At 49.8% G+C, this 18,221-nt stretch overlaps 1 protein-coding gene across 1 annotated transcript; it reads right to left on the bottom strand.

Moving 5' to 3' along the window:
- Positions 1–6,368: 6,368 nt before the first annotated feature.
- Positions 6,369–7,301, bottom strand: LOC137457087 (olfactory receptor 14A16-like). The gene has a single exon (XM_068168891.1). It carries the CDS (start codon positions 7,299–7,301, stop codon positions 6,369–6,371), a length of 933 nt encoding a protein of 310 aa, XP_068024992.1.
- Positions 7,302–18,221: the final 10,920 nt, after the last annotated feature.

Below are 18,221 nucleotides of genomic sequence, written 5' to 3'. Positions count from 1 at the left end.
GGTTTTTATTTTTATTTTTTTCTAAATTATTTTTTTCCTAATTTCTTTAATTTGTTCTTTCTCTTTTTGATATTTTATTGGATTTTTTCTAATATATGTTTTTTTAATTATATTTTGAGTTGGTTTATTTTTTATTTTATTTTGAATGTATTAATTTTTCTTATGTATATTTAATATTTAATTTTAATTTTTAATCTATTTTTTATTTAATTTTGTTTAATTTTTAAGTAATTTTTAAAATTGTTTTTATACCATTTAACATTTTTAATATATATTATTATATATTCTTTTTATTTTTTTGTTAATGCTTTGTTGTTAATTTAAATCTAATTTTTATATTTTTCTAACTTTTTTTTTAAATTATTATTATTTATTTAGTTTTTTGTCATTTTTCAATTCAATTTTTTAAACTTTTTTATTTTGTTATTTTATTTTATATTTTAATATTTTATTCTAATTAATTTGTCAATTTTTAATTTTCATTCTATACTTTTAAATTTTTTTGTTAATATTTTGTTGTTAATTTAAATCTATTTTTTATATTTTTTCTAACCAATTTTTTGGGGTTTTTATTTTATTTTTTATTTTATTATTATTATTATTATTATTATTATTATTATTATTATTATTATTATTATTATTATTATTATTTATTTTGTGTTTTGTAATTTTTCAATTCAAATTTTTAAACTTTTTTATTTTGTTATTTTATTTTATATTTTAATATTTTATTCTAATTAATTTGTCAATTTTTAATTTTCATTTATTTTTAATCTAGTCTTTGCAGTCTGATCAGGATTCGCTTCTGTCGCTACTGATGTAGCAGCAGCAGATTTTTTTGTGCAAAAAAACAGTAATAAGAGAGCTGCAATTCGTGTAGAAGGAGGGATAGTGGGCAACTGAAATCGTGATGAGGATGCTGAAGGAGCGGCAGATGATGTGCAGGGAGAGAGGAGGGGGGCCGGAGGGTGCAGAGCCTTCCAGATCTCCCTTTTTCATCTCAGTTAGAAACAAATGCCGCAGCAGCTGAATTGAGAGTAGGCTGCTCTGCTTGTATAGATTGCAGTGTATGTGACGGTGTGCCACATGGTGCTATAGTGAAAAGTAGTGAAAAGCTTCTTTTTAAGTATTTAAGTACCTCATCCCACAGCTGGGCTGCAATTATGTCCCATGCTTCGGAAGTGAAAGCTTCAGTTGCTGTGGGGATAAAATCATGATCCCGGGCCCAGGCTAACAGCCCTTTTAAAATCCCAGAATTGTAAGCAGTACCTCTCATGGAGAGGATAGTTTGGAGGGTGTTTAGCACAGCCTCTTCTGTTTTGTGGAGTGCTTCCCTTGCGCCCTCCCTGGCCGATCACCGGACCCTGGTGAGATTCGCTTCCTTTCTGAGCGCGTGCTGCTTATTTTGTCAGCACCGGGGCAGTGCTGGTTTGACTGGCTTTCCATACCACATGGAGCGAACCTTTTACGCTGAGTCGAGCAGCATCGTAGTCCGATGATCCCATCAAGAGTTTGGGCGCCAGATGTCGGTGACAGAGAATGGAGTCAATACAGATGACCAATATGATCGAGTATTGTTCCTTTATTGTTCCAGTATTGTAGGACTATAGTGCGAGCATAGAGAGTATAGCACAGTAAAGTAAAGCAAAGAAGAAGGAAAAGTGTCTATCAAGGGAACATCTACAACCTGCATAAACTCAGACAGCATTGTTGACATAGCTTCATTGGTTCACACGAGTGACCACACATCACACTATTATAGATTATTGGTCCAACTACTAATGATACGTGAGGTGGTTGATGCAGGTGCACATCCTGTTGTCTCAAGATAACTTTCTGTGTTTATAGCTACCAGTGTCCTGTTTTAGTTACATGCTGCAGGCACAGCAGTATTTTGATACACTGCTAGCTGGCTCTGCACTTATGCTGAGCGTGGCCTACCACCATGTCAACCTCCAGGCCTACACTGCCAGATTGCTCACACTGCTCGTCACTGGCATTGCCACAGTAAGTCAATGATCTCCAACTCTAAAAACAGTGACCCTAAAGCCAGAGCCTTGGAGCTCTCCTGGATCACAGCAGCTGTGTCCAGCATCTCCCCCACTCAGACATCTCTCAGGCACAACCTGCACCAAGGGCCAGCACCAAGTCAGACTTCTCCAGGCTCAGTTCTTGTGCCCTAAGAGTGCCAAAGCTTTGTGAAGGTTTGCCCTGAGCTCCAGCAGAAGGAAACTGAAATAGAGGGCACCCTCTTCCAGCCTCCTCTCCACCACTCTGTGTCTTTGGACAGACACCTTTGCTATTACCAGGGACAAGGTTTCTATCCTGCACTGAACCCAGCCAGCTCTGTCCCTGTGCCTGTGTGCTTGGTGCTTCTCTCCAGGCACAGCCATAGAAATAGATTTGAATTCAGGATCCCTTGCAGTCAGTCAGGGTCAGCCTTGTCCTTATCCACTCTGTCATTCAGAGGCTCTTGGATTAGAACACATTCTGCTGAATCACCTTGTAAGCCCCAGGTGGGCAGTGACAGCAATGGGGAGGTTGGGGAGGGTGAGGAGCAAAGTTGTCCATTCAATGTCAGCCCTGAAGGACAGATGTTCCTGCAAGTGCAGATGGCCTGCTGAGACAGCCTGGGTCAGTGTCACTTGGGGAATTATCATCTCTGCTCTGAACTGAAATGGAGTAAAATATTTTATCTTTGGCATAAAATAATTGAGCTTTGTGAGGTGCACTTTGAAATCCTGAAGAGGCTATCAGAGACACAAACATCTCCTTAGGGCACTTGGGACTCATTGCAGGAACCTCAGGTACTGAGAGAAGACTGAAGAAACTTCTCCAGAAGTCAGAAGGAAAACACAAAGTACCTTGAAGCACTGATTGGCCCCACTGAGGGGCATTACCAACAAAGCCTCCCAAGGGCTCCTTAGAGCAGCTCAGTGGAGGCCATGATTGCAACAGACAAAGGCAAAGTGCAGGAGAGCAAACTGGGTTTGGTTTATGGAGCAGAAAGGCCAAACCCTGACCACAGTGCCTGGGCAGGCAGATCCTGTCCCTCATGTATGGGTCAGGGCTCCCCAGGTGCTGTGGGGTATAGAGTTTGTGATGCTGAGGGAAGGACAAGGGGATGACAGTCCCCAGCCTTCCTGGAGGTGTTTAAGGAAGCACTGAGGACCCTCTGGTGCCTTAGGAAGTCTCCTCATGGCCCCTGGTGGTGGATGATTGCCACAGTGAGGAAGGCAAAGCCTTGTGTTCTCTTGATGACTTCCAGCCTTGCCAGTGCCCATTGCCATCCCCACCACAGGTTGTCCTAGACTGTCCCCCACACTGGGTTTGGTTTCTGCAGCAGAAAGTCCAAGCCCTGACCACAGAGCCTGGGCAGTCAGATGCAGAGAGGCTCAAGCTAAAGTTTCATCTCCCTGGCCTTGGTGGGAGAGGCAACTGCCATAGACAGGAGGAGAAAGACCTCAGTCCTGTTGAGGTTTCATCCTTGCAGATGGTGCTACATTGCCCCATGCCTGCAGCTCTTCCCCTTCATGCTCTTGGCACCCATCTTGCTTTCCTAGTAGCTCTCACCATGACATTTCTGTACCCTCCCTGCTCTGTCTGTTCTCCATGGCCATTTGTTGAAACACAGAGCCAGGGCCTCTAGGACCACAAGGATCCCCTTTGAGTGACCTTTATTTCTCCTCAACTCCTGTATACTCTCAAGGGCAAGAAAGGATCTGCCTGGCCTCAAAGCACCTCAGAACATCTCCATTCTGGACCCTAAAATTTGCACTCTATGGAGGTTGTCTTCCTGTCCCACAATCACTGGAAGCTGCATCATTCCCAGATTTCAAGCATGTGCACACTGCATCTGTAGTGCCCTGAGCTTGGACTTCACCAGGTTAGAGAAGCCCCAGTCCCTCTCGCTCTCCACCCCAGTCCTTCCAGATATCCTCTGAAGCTTCTCAGACTCTTCAAAACTCCTTCAGAGCAGAAGTCCCAAAGCCAGACACTAAGAATCCAGATGTGGCCACAGCTGTGCTGAGTGCAGGGGAGGACAACTTCTGTGTCTGGGTGGCCACACTCCTCCTTCCACAGCCCAGCTGCACTTGGCTTTCTTCACTCTGCTCAGGCTCTGCTCCATCCCAGGCCATTGGGAACGGTCCCTGGTGGAGGCCTTTCTGCCTGGGCACAGAGCAGAACCTCCAGCTCCAAAGCAACAGCCAAGGCACCTTCCTGCTGCTGCCTCTCAGCTTGGCAGTCCCCAGCCCAGCCCTGGGCCTTCTGCTGGCCAATGACACAAAGGGATTGGAGTTTGCAGTGAGCTCACACTCACCTCATGGTCCTGTGGCTTCTCCTGCCCTAGGAGCTTCTCAGCCATCCCTGATGTCCCAATGCTGCCCCAAGGCCTCAGCCTGCTTGTGGCCTGGCAGCTGAGCAGCCACAAGAAACCTCTCCAGGGCCTTCCAAGGCAGGTCCCTGCTGCTGCCTTTCAGCTTCTCCAGCAGCCACAGCGAAGCCCTGTCCCTGCTGCTGTCCCCTCAGGCCTCAGGTGGCAGGGAGGTGACAACTCAGCTCCAAGACTCTTCCTGCAGGGGCCACCAGGTGATTAGGTAAAGGGAGTCACACAAGTCCCTTGCCCACCACATGCCTTTTGCTGGCCTGCTGGGGCCTCTGGCAGCTGGGAGGCCAAAAGCACAGAGGCCAGCCAGGAGTCAGGGGCTGCCCTCTCAGGTGCTGCAGCAAGTAGTGACCTCCCAGTCCCTTTGCTGCCCTCTCCCTGCTGCTGCCCTATCAGCTGCTGAGCCAGCAGTGACCTCTCAGCCCCTTCCCAGCCTTGTGCCTGCTGCTGTGCACGAAATCCTGAGGCACAGCTGAGCTGCCCACGGTATTGCTACCCATCTGCTCCTGGTGTTTGTGAGCTGCTCAGCCACAGACCACTTCCTGATCATGAGGCTGCTCTGAGAGCTCCCAGCCCCTGCACTGTGCCAGGGGCCAAGCAGAATCCCTCAAGAGTGGGAGGGGATGCAGATGAGGAGTCAGAGCAGAGGATGGAGGACTGGGGCTGAGGCAGATTGGGGCTGAGGGCTCAGATCTGTCCTTCAAGTCTGTGGCTCAGGCCAAGGCTGAGCAGAGGCTTTGGTGTCCTGCTGAGGGTGCTGCATAGGGCTCAGGTGAGGACCAGCTCTCAGTCACACAGCTTGGCCTGGAGCTCTATTGAGGGTTGTGGTAAAGGGCAAGGCATCAATGGCAAGGATAATGGCTTGGACCAGGGTGAAAAATGATTACAAAGTCAGGGACAGGGGTAGGTGTGGGAGAGGCTGAGTTGGGAGGGGTGAGTTGAGGGATGACCTCACTGCCTGTGGGTTAGAGCAGGGGACTGGATTCAGGGGAGGAGCAGGGTTGGTGGGGACTAATTAGAGTATGAGGGGTCCAGGCTGTACTACGAGGCAATCAGAGGATGGAGTTTTTATTGGGGCAAGGCCTAATGTGTATTTGGAGGGATGAAAGGGATCTTGTTTGGACTGAGAAAGGACCCAGACTGTGATGGGAGGGCATGAGGGTGTGCAGTTTGTACTGGAATGGATGCATTCAGTACTGGGAAGGAAGCCAAGGGATATATTCTGTGCTGGGATGGGACAAGACTATAGAGGAAGAAGACAATATGAGGTAGCTTTTACAGGGATGAGACCACATCTGTACTGGGAGGGGGTAAAGGACTAATATTTGGGCTGAGTCTATACTGGAAGGGGGTCAGGGTATCCAGTTTTGACTCTGAGTAGGTGCAGTCTGTAATGGGAGGTGGTTGGGGTATGAAGTCATGAGGAGATCTCCTGTTCTGATGGCAGTGCTGTTCTGGAGCACATCTCTCTCCCACAAGCATCCCTGGCCTCTCCCTGGCTACAGTCCCAGCACTGCCACACAGAAGCAAAATGCTCAAGCTGCCAGAGCGCTAAGGCCTTGCCCCAGCACAGAGGATCAGCAGGAGAGGGTGGAAGGGAAGAAAGATCAGCTGAGGACAGCCCAAGCTCTGGGGCTCCCTGGCACTGCTGCTGTGCTGCAACTCTGCCCCTCCACCTCTGCACACAGGCACTGCCCTGCAGCTCCACAGAAGCCTTGGAGGAAGGAAATCAGAGAAACAACTCCCTGCAGGGTCCTTTATTGTGTTGAACACACAGAGGGAGCATAGCTCCTCATGTCTGCAGCCCCTGGGTCACACCAGACAGGACAACACTGAACCAGAAATGGTCTGAAGAAAGACATTTGTGTGGGAACAACATTCTCACAACCGGAACAGCACCAGCAGCAGCCAGAACTCCAGCAGCCAGGCTGGGACTGCACTGAGTGACATCAGAACTACTCTGCAGGAGAAGACAAAGAGTTTATTGCTTCTGAAACCATCCAGGGATCAGTTGGCTCAGGGCAGCCTTGAGCTCCTGGTTCCTCAGGCTGTAGATGAGAGGGTTCACTGCTGGAGGCACCACTGAGTACAGAACTGACACCACCAGGTCCAGGGATGGGGAGGAGATGGAGGAGGGTTTCAAGTGTGCAAAGAAACCAGTGGTGATAAACAGGGAGACCACAGCCAGGTGAGGGAGGCAGGTGGCAAAGGCTTTGTGGCGTCCCTGCTGAGAGGGGATCCTCAGCACTGCCCTGAAGATCTGCACATAGGACACCACAATGAACACAAAGCAGACAAATAATGAACAGGCACTGGCTACAAGAAACCAAAGTTCCCTGAGGTAGGATGTGGAGCAGGAGAGCTTGAGGATCTGGGGCACTTCACAGAAGAACTGGTGCACAGCATTGCCCTGGCAGAGGGGCAGGGAAAATGTATTGGCTGTGTGCAGCAGAGCATAGAGAAAGCCACAGGCCCAGACAGCTGCTGCCAGGTGGAGACAAACTCTGCTGCTCAGGAGGGTCTCATAGTGCAGGGGTCTGCAGATGGCAACGTAGCGATCGTAGGACATGGTGGTGAGGAGAAAATACTCTGCTGACATGAAACAGAGAAAGACAAAGACCTGAGCAACACATCCTGCATAGGAGATGTCCCTGGTATCCCTCAGGGAATTGTCCATGGATTTTGGCACAGTGGTGGAGATGGCACCCAGGTCAAGGAGGGCGAGGTTGAGGAGGAAGAAGTACATGGGAGTGTGGAGGTGGTGGTCCCAGGCTATGGTGGTGATGATGAGGCCATTGCCCAGCAGGGCAGCCAGGTAGATGGCCAGGAAGAGGCAGAAGTGCAGGAGCTGCAGCTGCCTTGTGCCTGAGAATGGCAGGAGGAGGAAGTGGGTGATGGAGCTGCTGTTGGCCATCTGCTGCCTCTGGCCATGGAGACCTGTCCAAGGAGGGAGAAGTAGTGACAGGTTAGGGAATACTTCTCTCAGGCTCATCATAACCTCCCTCCCAGAGCTGCATGAGGAATGAATCAGTCATTCCACATCACTACCAACCAGTGGGTTTGGAGGTGAAGCCTTCTCCTTACCCAGGTCTGTTCACTGCTGCTCACAGGATGGAACTGAAGGGCTTTGGACCTCATTCTGTGTGCACACTCCAGGAGTCTTCAGCTGAGCATCAGCTGCTGAGATGGAGATGCCTCCAGGAGCTACAGCTGCAGTGTCCTGATCCCACAGACTTACCATGTCTGTGACTGCAGTGAGTTCTCCTTTACTGAGCTCTCAGCATCCTCCCAGTCCTGTCCACTTCGAAGCTGTTTCTGCTTTATTTATCTCTCTGAGATCCTCTGGCAGTGTCCTCAGCCCTGGTGTGCTGAGCAGAGGAGCTGCTCCTGGCCAGAGTTGTCTCTTGCAGCGCTGCCTGCTTGCCAGCAGCAATCTCCAGTCCAGGAGCCTGGCCCAGCTCATAAGCAGAGGACCAGTCCAAGACATTTAAAGGAGCTCTCTGGTGGCTTTGCTGCCAAGTCCATGAACCTCAGGGACTGAGAAGCTGATGAAACCTCTCCAGAAGTCAAACTCAGATTCAAACTCTGAAGTTTCTTCTACTCTTAATGGGTCCCAGTGAAGCATACTGGGAAAGGGTCCCCAAAGTCTGGTTAGAGCAGAAGGAGACAGTGGATGCAAGGGAAGCATCACTGGAGGCACTGAAGCATCTCCAGGCTGTGGTGAGAGCAGAGAACTGAGGCAGTGCTGACAGGTCAGGACAAGCAGCTAAAGGTGGCTCTGCTGCTGAGCAAACCTAGAGGGAATAAATTGATCCAAAGGGCCAAGCCCTGACCCCCAGCCCCTGGCAAGGCAGATCCTGTCTCTCACCTGTGGCTCAGGGCTCTGCAGGGGGCAGGGGGGAGTGAGGATGAGCAGTGAGCAGGGTAGGACATTGACAGGTTTTGCTGTGGTTTGATTGCAAACAAAAAATCAGGGCTCTGATTCACCCTGTGAAATAATTTTTATCAGAAGCTTTGTGTAATAATAACCTCTCCAATTATATGCATAAATCTTGGCAATGATTAGAGGTTCAGCAGTATTTAATGAGCCCCATGGAGTATTTGGGGCTGATTACATCATCCTTAGGCACTGCCAGGAGACTCTGCCAAGGTACTGCCAAGAAGCCTCTCAAGAAGTTCAAGTCAGAAGAAAACTCCAAAGTACCTTGAAGCACTGATTGGCCTCACTGAGGCTTGTTACTGACAAAGGCTCCCCAGGGACTCGTTAGAGCAGCTTGTTACAGGCCAGGATTGCAGGGAGATAAAGGTAAAGTACAGGGGAGAAAAACTTGCCTTTGGTCTAGGAAGCAGAAAGGCCAAGCCCTGACCACTGCCCTTGCAATAGAAGAACCTCAAAGCCTCAAAGCCAAGTTTCTCCTCACAGGCCTTGGTGGCAGAGGCAACTGCCAGAGCCAAGGGCACAAAGACCTTGGTCCTGTTGGTTCTTTCAGCCTTGCTAGAGCCCTTGGCCATCCCTACTGCAGCCTCTCCTACACTGTCCCATGCCTGCAGCTCTTCCTCTTCAGGCTGCTGACACCAATCTTGCTTCCCCCGCCAGCTCTCCCCCTGCCATTTCCATCCCTTCCCTGAGTTGTCTCAGCTCTCCCTGCCATTTCCTGACACCTGGATGGCCTCATGCATAGCAGCTCTGCCCTTGGAGGGACATTTCTTTGGCCTCATCTCCAAAATGAACCTTCCAAGTTGCACTTTGTGAAGGTTTTGGTCTCTTGCCTCTACCATGGTGAGGATATGGCACTTGCCCTGGCATGTCCATGGCACTGGTCCAATAGAGTCAATCTGCCAGGCCTTATCATAGTCATGTGTGACCTGTGTGATGGCTTCCATGGTCAGCTCCACCACTCGGTCAAAAACTCACCCATGCATAGCATCTCTCCCTAGATGTTTCATGTGCCCATTGAGCTACAAACAGTTCACCTTTATGCTCCCAGTGGAGATCCACTTGGGCTACATCACTTCTGGCAGCCTTCTCTACCTGCTCATTGTTTTGGTGTTTTTGAGGAGCACAGTTCTTAAGCACATGAGCATCCCCATGGTTTACCTTCAGAGTCATGTTTTCTACCTGCCACAATGAAGCAGCCCAGATGGACTTCTCCCTGCCTTGCTAATTGATCTTCTCCCACTGCCACCACTCAAGAATCTGTGTAAAGACGAAGTCCCAGACAGTTTTCTCTCTCTCAGCAATCTCTAGAGCCAGTTGGATGCTTTCACTGCTGCATATTGACTCCATTCACCTTCTCCTTCAGTGGCCTCAACAACTTCTTGTGTAGGACTCCATTCAGCAGCTCCCACTCCCAATGGTTTCCTACCAACAACAGGATCCATCAGTAACCAGAGCCTGAGGCCTTTCATCCTCAGATAACTCCTTGTATGGTGCTTCCTCCTGGGCACCAACCACTTCCTCAGGCCACACTCTGAAATTTGCCCTCTGGCCAGTCCAGAACCCCTCCCAGAATCTCTGGGTGCTTTGGTTTCCCCAGTCCAGCTCACTGCATAATCAGTGCTGCTCACTCACTGCCTGTAGTGCTGGGCTCATGATGTGGAGAGGGAAAGTTCCCTCTGAGCATCCAGTGCAGCACGGGCAAGCTGAGTGCTGAGAGGAGAGCTGCTTCTGTCCCCATTACTTCTGAAGCAGCTCCAGCTCCTTCCTAGGCTGCTGTCTTGGGTTTAAGGAATGAGACAGCTGCTCTGTAACCCTTCTCTAAAGTAGTTGAAGAAAGCCTTCCACAAAGGATTGGAGAGAATGGAAGTTTAAATGAAAGTACTCTTCATAGCTCCATCCTACAGTACAGAGCATAGAAAAGCCACAAAAACCATAGTCCACCTCAGCAGAGGATCTCCAAAAACCTCCTCAGGCCAAAGCTTCCCACAGCCTTCCTCCAAACAGAGCCAAACACCCAGGCTGCAAATGCCCCCTCCTGCACCATGCCTCTTTGGCCCTGCCCCATACCTGAGTGATGCAGCTGCAAATTCTGCTTGCCAGCTCCAGGCTGAGCCAGACCAGGCCACTCTGGGCTCCAATTGGCAGCATTGCCATGGCTCAACCTGGCCTCACTCCCCTGCACCAAACCCCATTAAATCTCTGTGAACATCCCAGGAGCAGAGAGGGAGGAAAAGAGAAGAACAAAGAGAAATGTCCATTTGTATAGAGATGCAGGGCTTATGGGAATGAAACAACAAAAGATTGCACTTTCCTGTCCACCACCTGGACCTATCTAGCCTCTGGTGGCCTCTACTCTATGGTTTAAGATATCCCAGTGCCTTAAACACACAACAGATGCTAAGATCTCCTTCTCAGTTAGTGTGTAGTAGGCTTCTGATCCTCCATATCCTCTACTCTAAAATCCCAATGGCTGACCTCAGGTTTCACTTGATGCCTTCTTCCAGAGACTCCAAGTGAGACCACACTCCCTATCTGCACTGCAGAGGACATTATGCACCAATGGTCCTGTTTGGATAGGCCCAAGTGCTCCTGCACAGCTCTCTCTTGTTTGATCTGTTCAAAGCCTTCTTGTTGCTCACTGCCCCACTCAGAATGATTCTTCTTTCAGGTCACTCGATAGGGAAGGCTCTCCTGAGTGAAGCAAGCAGAGAGATCAGAAAAGAGAAAGAATTGTTTAGGTACAGCCTGGTTCATGGCAGATATTTCTCCAATGAATTTGTTTAGAATCATCTTTAGTTTTCCTTTTTGACACCCAAGAGTGATTTGTTTCTAGTTTTCTACTTTTCTGCTCAAAATCTGTAACTGGATTTTAAAGGCATAGCCTAAAACCACCACAGCAGGTCCAGCTCAGTCTGATTTGTTACCAGTAGCACAGGGAGATAGAGTTCCTGTTGTGTGTGAAAAGAACCTACTGGGGACAACTCTCCATGTTCCCTGGCTGCAGTGTAGAGGATATTTTGCACCACTGGTGCCATTCAGCTAGGCCCAAGTGCCACTGCACAGCTCCCTCCTCTTTGATCTGCTCAAAGCCTTGTTGCTCACTGCTCCACTCACAATGATTCTGCTTTCAGGTTAGTCTATAGAGAGGGCTCACAAGCTGACTGCAGCCTGGGACATGCACTCTGCAGAGCCCACAAGGCCTAGGACAGACTGTGTCTCCTTTTTGTTGGATGGTGGAAACATGGTTGCTATCCAGTTGACCATGTCCATAGGTACATGACAGCATCCAGCCTGCCATTTTCTTGCCAAGAACTGAATTTCCTGAGCAGGTCCTTTGACCTTGCTTTTCTTTATGGCAAATTCAGCCTTCAGAAGCATCTGAATAATTTTTTTCTCCCTTCTCCAACACTTCTTCTGCCCTGTGGCCCCACACACTGATGTCATGGATGTACTGTAGCTGTGCAGCAGCATCAGCCTTCCTAGTGCAGTCTGGATTAGTCCATGACAAATGGAGTTGTGCTTCCGCCCCTGGGGCAGTCGATTCCATGTGCATTGCACACCCCTCCAGGTGACAGCAAACTGTGGCCTGCACTCTGCTGCCAACAGAATTGAGAAGGCAGCATTGGCAATGTTGATCCCCTTCCCAGTCCCAGCTGCACCCAGCACAGCACAAAGTGGGTATCCTGATCCCAGGGCAGCTGTGGCCTGATCCTGGTACAAATGGGATCCCATTGCCATCTCCCAGCACACTCTGAGTCTCATCCCAGTACAAAGTGCATCTCCTGAAACCCTGATTCCATCCCAGCACAGACCAGGACCCATTGCTGCAAACTGATCCCCCAATGCCATCCCAGTTCAGACTGGGCCCCCTCCAGCTACAATCTGAACCTCTCTGAGCTCTCCCAGTACAGACTGGGTCTGCTGTGGTGAAGGCACATTATGCCCAGATACTGAAATTTGTCCCAGCACATGGACAAGTTCCCCCTCCTTCCATGAGGGGTCCAAAAAGGCCCAGGTGGCACAGACCCCTGCACACACCCATGGCATGGGATGCTGGTGCCGATACCAAGCATGGCATAATTCCAGTTTCACGCCTCCCATAGGCTGCAGCCGGTTGTTTACGAGAGTGCCCATTGGCCACATCCAGCCTCCAGAAACCTATCAGTATTACCCCAGCTTGTCAATACGTTGCCCTCTTTCACTGTGTTCTCTCTCCTTGCTCGAGACTGAGCTTGTGCCATAGCCTTTGCTATTAAGCCTGCAGCCAGGCAGGTCCATTGAGCCTCAGCCCTGAGAGGATCTCCAGAGGAGAGACCAACACTGAGAGCCTGAGAAGCTACAGTGTTGCATTGTCAGCCTCACCAGTTGGAAGAGCCTGATGTGCCTTCAAGAGGACTGGACACCCGAGGGTAAGATCTGCCCAGTTGCTGGGGAAGGGACTTAGCTGAGTCTGGCAGATCAAACGTCTGCCTCAGGCTTAAGGAGCAGACATGAACCACCAAGAGTCTGTGCCCACTCACACAGAGCAGGAGCAGTGCTTAACTATATGCCTGCATGACCCTGCCACTGTGGGAGAGAAGACGAGTTGCCACTTCCACTGCACTGTGTCCTGTGAACCCCAAGGGAATCCAGAGCACCATTCATGCCCTGTGCTCCAAAGCCAGGACCGCTCTGATAGGGTCCTGCCTGCTCCTTCAAGCCAAGCAAAAGGGAAGTTGCCACTTCACGCAGCTGTGCCTCTTCCCTGGGGCTGCCCTCACCGGCCCCAAAGGTCATTGCCGCGAGGGCCAACCCTGTTCAAGGACCAGCCCTACCAGCCCTGCCAGGCCGACCCCACAGGACCACTCCCTGCTGTCCAGAGGGAGCTGCCTAAGTCACAGAATCATAGAATCACATAGAATGTTGTGGTGCTGCCCTGCAGCTCTGTGCTGAGGGCTGTGCACTGGGCAAGGAGCTGAGTCTGCACTTCACAGTATCACCAAGGTTGGAAAAGACCTCAAAGATCATCGAGTCCAACCTGTCACCACAGACCTCATGGCTAAACCATGGCACCAAGTGCCACATCCAATCCTCTCTTGAACACATCAAGGGATGGTGACTCCACCACCTCCCTGGGCAGCCCATCCCAATGGCGAATGACTCTCTCAGTGAAGAACTTTCTCCTCACCTCAAGCCTAAACTTCCCCTGGCACACCTTGAGACTGTGTCCTCTTGTTCTGGTGCTGCTTGCCTGGGAGAAGAGACCAACCTCCTCCTGGTTACCACCACCCTTCAGGGAGTTATAGACATCAGTGAAGTCTCTCCTGAGCCTCCCCTTCTCCAGGCTAAATAATCCCAGCTCCCTCAGCCTCTCCTCGTAGAGTCCTATGAAGGGAGCCTGCCTACCAGCTAGCCTACATTCCATCCCCTCTGCACTGCTGTAGGAGGGAGAAGGTTGCTTCCACAGTTGCCATCCAGCCCAGCCCAGGAGCCAGCCCTGGTGACAGCAGCCTGCCGGAACCTAACCTTGTTACAAACAAAGGACACAGTGTATCTTCCACCTGCTTCCCCCTCACTGACATTCAGTTCAAAGCACCTGTGTCTAGCAGCACATTTCTAGTTCCACCCTCTGATGCACTGTAATACCTCTGTATATAGTTAAGCAGCTGCCAATGTCTCATTGAGTCACCACCTGGTGGACAAGCAGCAAAACTGCAGCCTGTGTTATATTAATAATAATTAATTCTGTAAATGTTCTAATTAAGTACAAATTATCAATACTGAACCACTTCTGGGATGTATTTCACAATCATGCACTAGAATATGGATATAAAATAGTGATTAATTTGTTATTGATAATATTAATCATTAATAAACATTAATATTTATATAAGTCAGATTGCATAGTCATAAATTAATAACCTCTTCATCACACCAAGACATTTAATCTCTTGTCCTGGACCTTGACATTTGGAAAGTTGAATGTCTAACCCACTCTTGGTGGGCTCATAGGAAGGGAAGTGTCTCCCTCTCTCCCCACCCAGTCCCCTGCAATGGAGGAGTCTTACTGGGGTCTGAATTGAAAATACCACACCTCACAATACAGACTGGGCCCCTCCCATCCTCTCTACTCAGCCCCCTGCTTTAACACAGTGGAGCTGAACCCCTCCTGCATCTCACTTCTTACAGCTCATCTCCTTCCCAAACCCACTCCTGACCCTGACTCTGCCCCCATTGCTCATCTTGACCCCAGCCTTTACCCTTGGCATTGGTCCTTTGACCTTAACCCCAGGCCTCAACTTAGCCCAAACACAACCCCTGCCCACCAGAGCTGCCCCTCACCTGAGCCCTTCCCAGCACTCTCAGCAGGACAGCTGAAGGAAGGAGACTCATTGACTTCTCACTAACTGTTAGAAACTTTCCCACTTGTTGGAGTAGTTTTCAGCCATCAATAAAGGAAGCATTGAGCTTGGTAGAGAGAAGGGACATAAGGCAGCTGCCCACAGCCCTAGACATCAGAGAGAGATAAGGCTGAGTCTGGAAAAGAGGATGGAGTCTCACACACCTGGGCCTCAGTAACAAGATGAGAACAATCCTGTAGGATTGGCAGAGGACCAACAGGAAAAATACAAGATGATGACACAGTGACTACAACATTGACACAAGGACAGAAGATGGCAGCAAAGAGCAAGGAATGGAAGGATTTTAGCTATTCACATAAGTTTTTATTATTCTAATGCATGTGTATTACTAATCTTATATGAGGAACATGGTTAACCTTGTCTAGCACTGTTATGAATTGTTAATATTTATGCAGACAAATACATTAATACAAATATATTAATGCTTTATTATTATCAAAATAGTTTAAATCAATTTATCAATATCAAGTATCAGCAATGTGTATAAATACCTGAGGGGAGGGTGTCAAGTGGGGGGGGCCAATCTCTTTACAGTGGTGCACAACAATAAGGAGAGAAACAACAGGTTGAAGCTTGAACATAGAAGATTTCACCTCAACATGAGGAGCAATTTCTCTGCAGTGCAGGTGACAGAGCACTAGAACAGGCTGCCCAGAGAGGTTGTGGAGTTTCCTTCTCTGCAGAGTTTCAAAACCCACCTGGGTACACTCCTGTGTGGACTACGCTAAGTGATTCTGCTTTGGCAGGGGGGTTGGACCTGATGGTCTCTTCAGGTCCCTTCCAACCTCTAATGTGATAATGCCCACACAGGTACAGCTATTTGGTTGTGATTAGTGCATTTCACAACCTACACACTCACTACAATTTTAACAGTTTAATAAAGCTAGAATCTTTTAAACATGGATTAAGCTTAGGAAAGAGCTAATGCCTCAGATGTGGTTTCCCTACAAGGGGACTCTGTTGTTGCTACAGAGGCAGCTGGCACAGAGCTGCAGACTTGACAGGAATCAGCCTTTGTGCTCAGGGCACAGCCGCCTGGGACCTTTTTGGACACTGCAATTATGCTCCCAAGCACACAGTGCAGCCTGTGCTCTGTATCCTCCTCCCCATGCCAGGGGGGTCACGTTTGGCCTAACAGTGCCAGGGTCGGAGTATTCTGTGTCCCCTGGTGCACTCTGGGGGTGAATATGCCAGGTGAGGGAGGAGCTGCAGATGAAGCCCTTGCTGCAGCCTGTGCAGGGAAGGCTTGGCACCGGTGTGGGTGCAGCGGTGCTGACCAAGGATGGCCATCTGGGTGAAGCTTTTGCCTCAGGCGGCTCAGAGGTGCAGCTGCTTCTGGCTGTGGACACAGCAGTGCCGGATGAGCTTGGAGCTGAGGGTGAAGTTCATGCCACAGTCACCACAGACAGTTGGCTGGGCCCTGGGGTGGGGGGCAGTGGGGCTTTACCAGCTCCAAGATGGGTGGGAAGCTTTGCCCAAACTCAGGGCAATGATGTGGCTGCTTGGGTGGCACAGAGGGGCTGACAAGGGTTTGCCCTCTTCCTCCTCTTCATCTTCCTCCTTCTCCTCTTCATTCTTCTCCTATTCCAGATCATCCTCCTCTTCTTCCACATCCTCCCCTTTGTCCTCCTCGTAATTATTGTCATCCTCCTGCTCCTAATCCTCATATACTTCATCCTTCCTGTCCTCATCAACCACTTCTACTATTCCTCAAGGCTAATCTTTGACTCCTCCAAATTATTCTCCAGGTGATTCTTCGCCTCCAAGATCTTGTCCAGGTCCTTCTGGGAGGCCATGCTGCTGAGAGGAATGGTCACCCCTGTGCTCTTGAACAAATTCTTGGGGACTGAGTGACTGAGAAGTAAGGACACTGTGTGTGACTTCTTGCAATGGAGGGATCAGAGCCCTAACTCCTGTGCTGAGTCCCCTGGTTGTAGTGCTGATGGGGCTGACTCCCCCAGGACAAAGCCATCCCAACCACCCCCCTCTGGCCATGCAACTGATACCTGACCACCTGGGGTCAGGGAGATGAACACTTAATTTCCCATCAAAGCCAATGACCCTCAAAGCTCCACAAGTGGTGAAGTGTGGTTTGGGAGGAGGGACTGGAGAGAGTTGGGAGGTGCTCAGGGGTCAGCAGGAGTCTGGGATTTTGCTGCTGTCCCAAAGTTGGGTTCTATACCTTCTGGCCTGTTGCAAGGAGCAGATCTGCAAACTTTGCTCCTGCCCAGCACAGAGGAGCAGGGCTGATGGAGAGAAGAGAAGGATATGAGCCCAGGCAGACAGAAGCAAAGGCTTCAGAGGAGAGGACTGACCTGCAAGGAATGGCTCAGCCCTGACCAGGGCTCTCCCAGCATTGCTCTTCTCTCCCTACGGCTTGGGGGTTTGTCACCTCCTGCCAGCTCAGTGCATCTGTGCTTGGATCCCAGCCAACAGGGAGCTGATAGAAAACTCTCAAAGTCAAAAACTTCAGGGTCTGTGCAAGTGGCAAAAGATCCCAGGATGATTCAGCATCCAAGGTTCTCCAGATCAGAGAAACATCTGATGGAAGTCAATGATCTCCACCTCTAAAAGCAGTGACCCTAAAGCCAGAGCCTTGGAGCTCTCCTGGATCCCAGCAGCTGTGTCCAGCATCTCCCTCAGTCAGATGTCTCTCAGGCACAACCTGACCAAGGGCCAGCACCAAGTCAGACTTCTCCAGGCTCAGTTCTCATCCTCTGAGAATGCTGAAGCTTTATGAGTGTTTGCCCTGAGCTCCAGCAGAATGAAACTGAACTCCAGGGCAGCCTCTCTGCCAGCAACCTCTCCACCTCTCTATGTCTTTGGACAGACACCTTTGCTGTCACCATGTTGAGGGGCTCTAAGTTCCACTAGAGGCAGCCAGCTCTGTCCCTGTGTCTGTGTGCTTGGTGCTTCTCTCCAGGCACAACCATAGAAAGAGATTTGAATTCAGGATTGCTTCATGAGGAAGGGCTGCTAGGATCCAACCTTTTCATCTGCTTCTCACTCTCAAGAACTCTTGACTGCCTGAGAAATCACAGCCATGGCAGAACTTGTTGGCTTTGCCTCAGCCTTGTGGACAGGCAAGCTGCTGAGAGACAGCTTGTGCTGAGCAGATGGTTCCAGAGGGCTTGGATTGCTGAGGCAACTTTCTCAGCCTTGGCTTTGCTTAGCTTCCAAAGAGCGACAATTCTTCTGTGGCTGTGTGCAGGCAGCTCTCTAAGGAAAGCAGGGGGCAGCTGGTGCCATGGAGCTGTGAGCTCCAGCTGCAGAGAGCAGTGGAGAAGTCTGATGCAAGGAGCAGGGATGTAAGGCCCAGGTGGGCGGTGACAGCAATGGGGAGGTTGGGGAGGGTGAGGAACAAAGTTGTCCACTCAGTGTCAGCCCTCAAAGGACAGCTTCTCCTCCCAGTCCAGACCCCCTGAGCAGACAGCCTGCATCATTCTGGCTTGGTGGATGCTGCTGTCACCTCTGCCCTCATCTGAGAAAGAAT

The sequence above is a fragment of the Melanerpes formicivorus genome, unplaced genomic scaffold, assembly GCF_026170545.1.
Source record: "Melanerpes formicivorus ecotype bairdi unplaced genomic scaffold, bMelFor1.0.p_v2 SCAF_159, whole genome shotgun sequence".
Classification (NCBI taxonomy): domain Eukaryota; kingdom Metazoa; phylum Chordata; class Aves; order Piciformes; family Picidae; genus Melanerpes; species Melanerpes formicivorus.
This window is presented reverse-complemented; position numbering and strand designations above follow the sequence as displayed.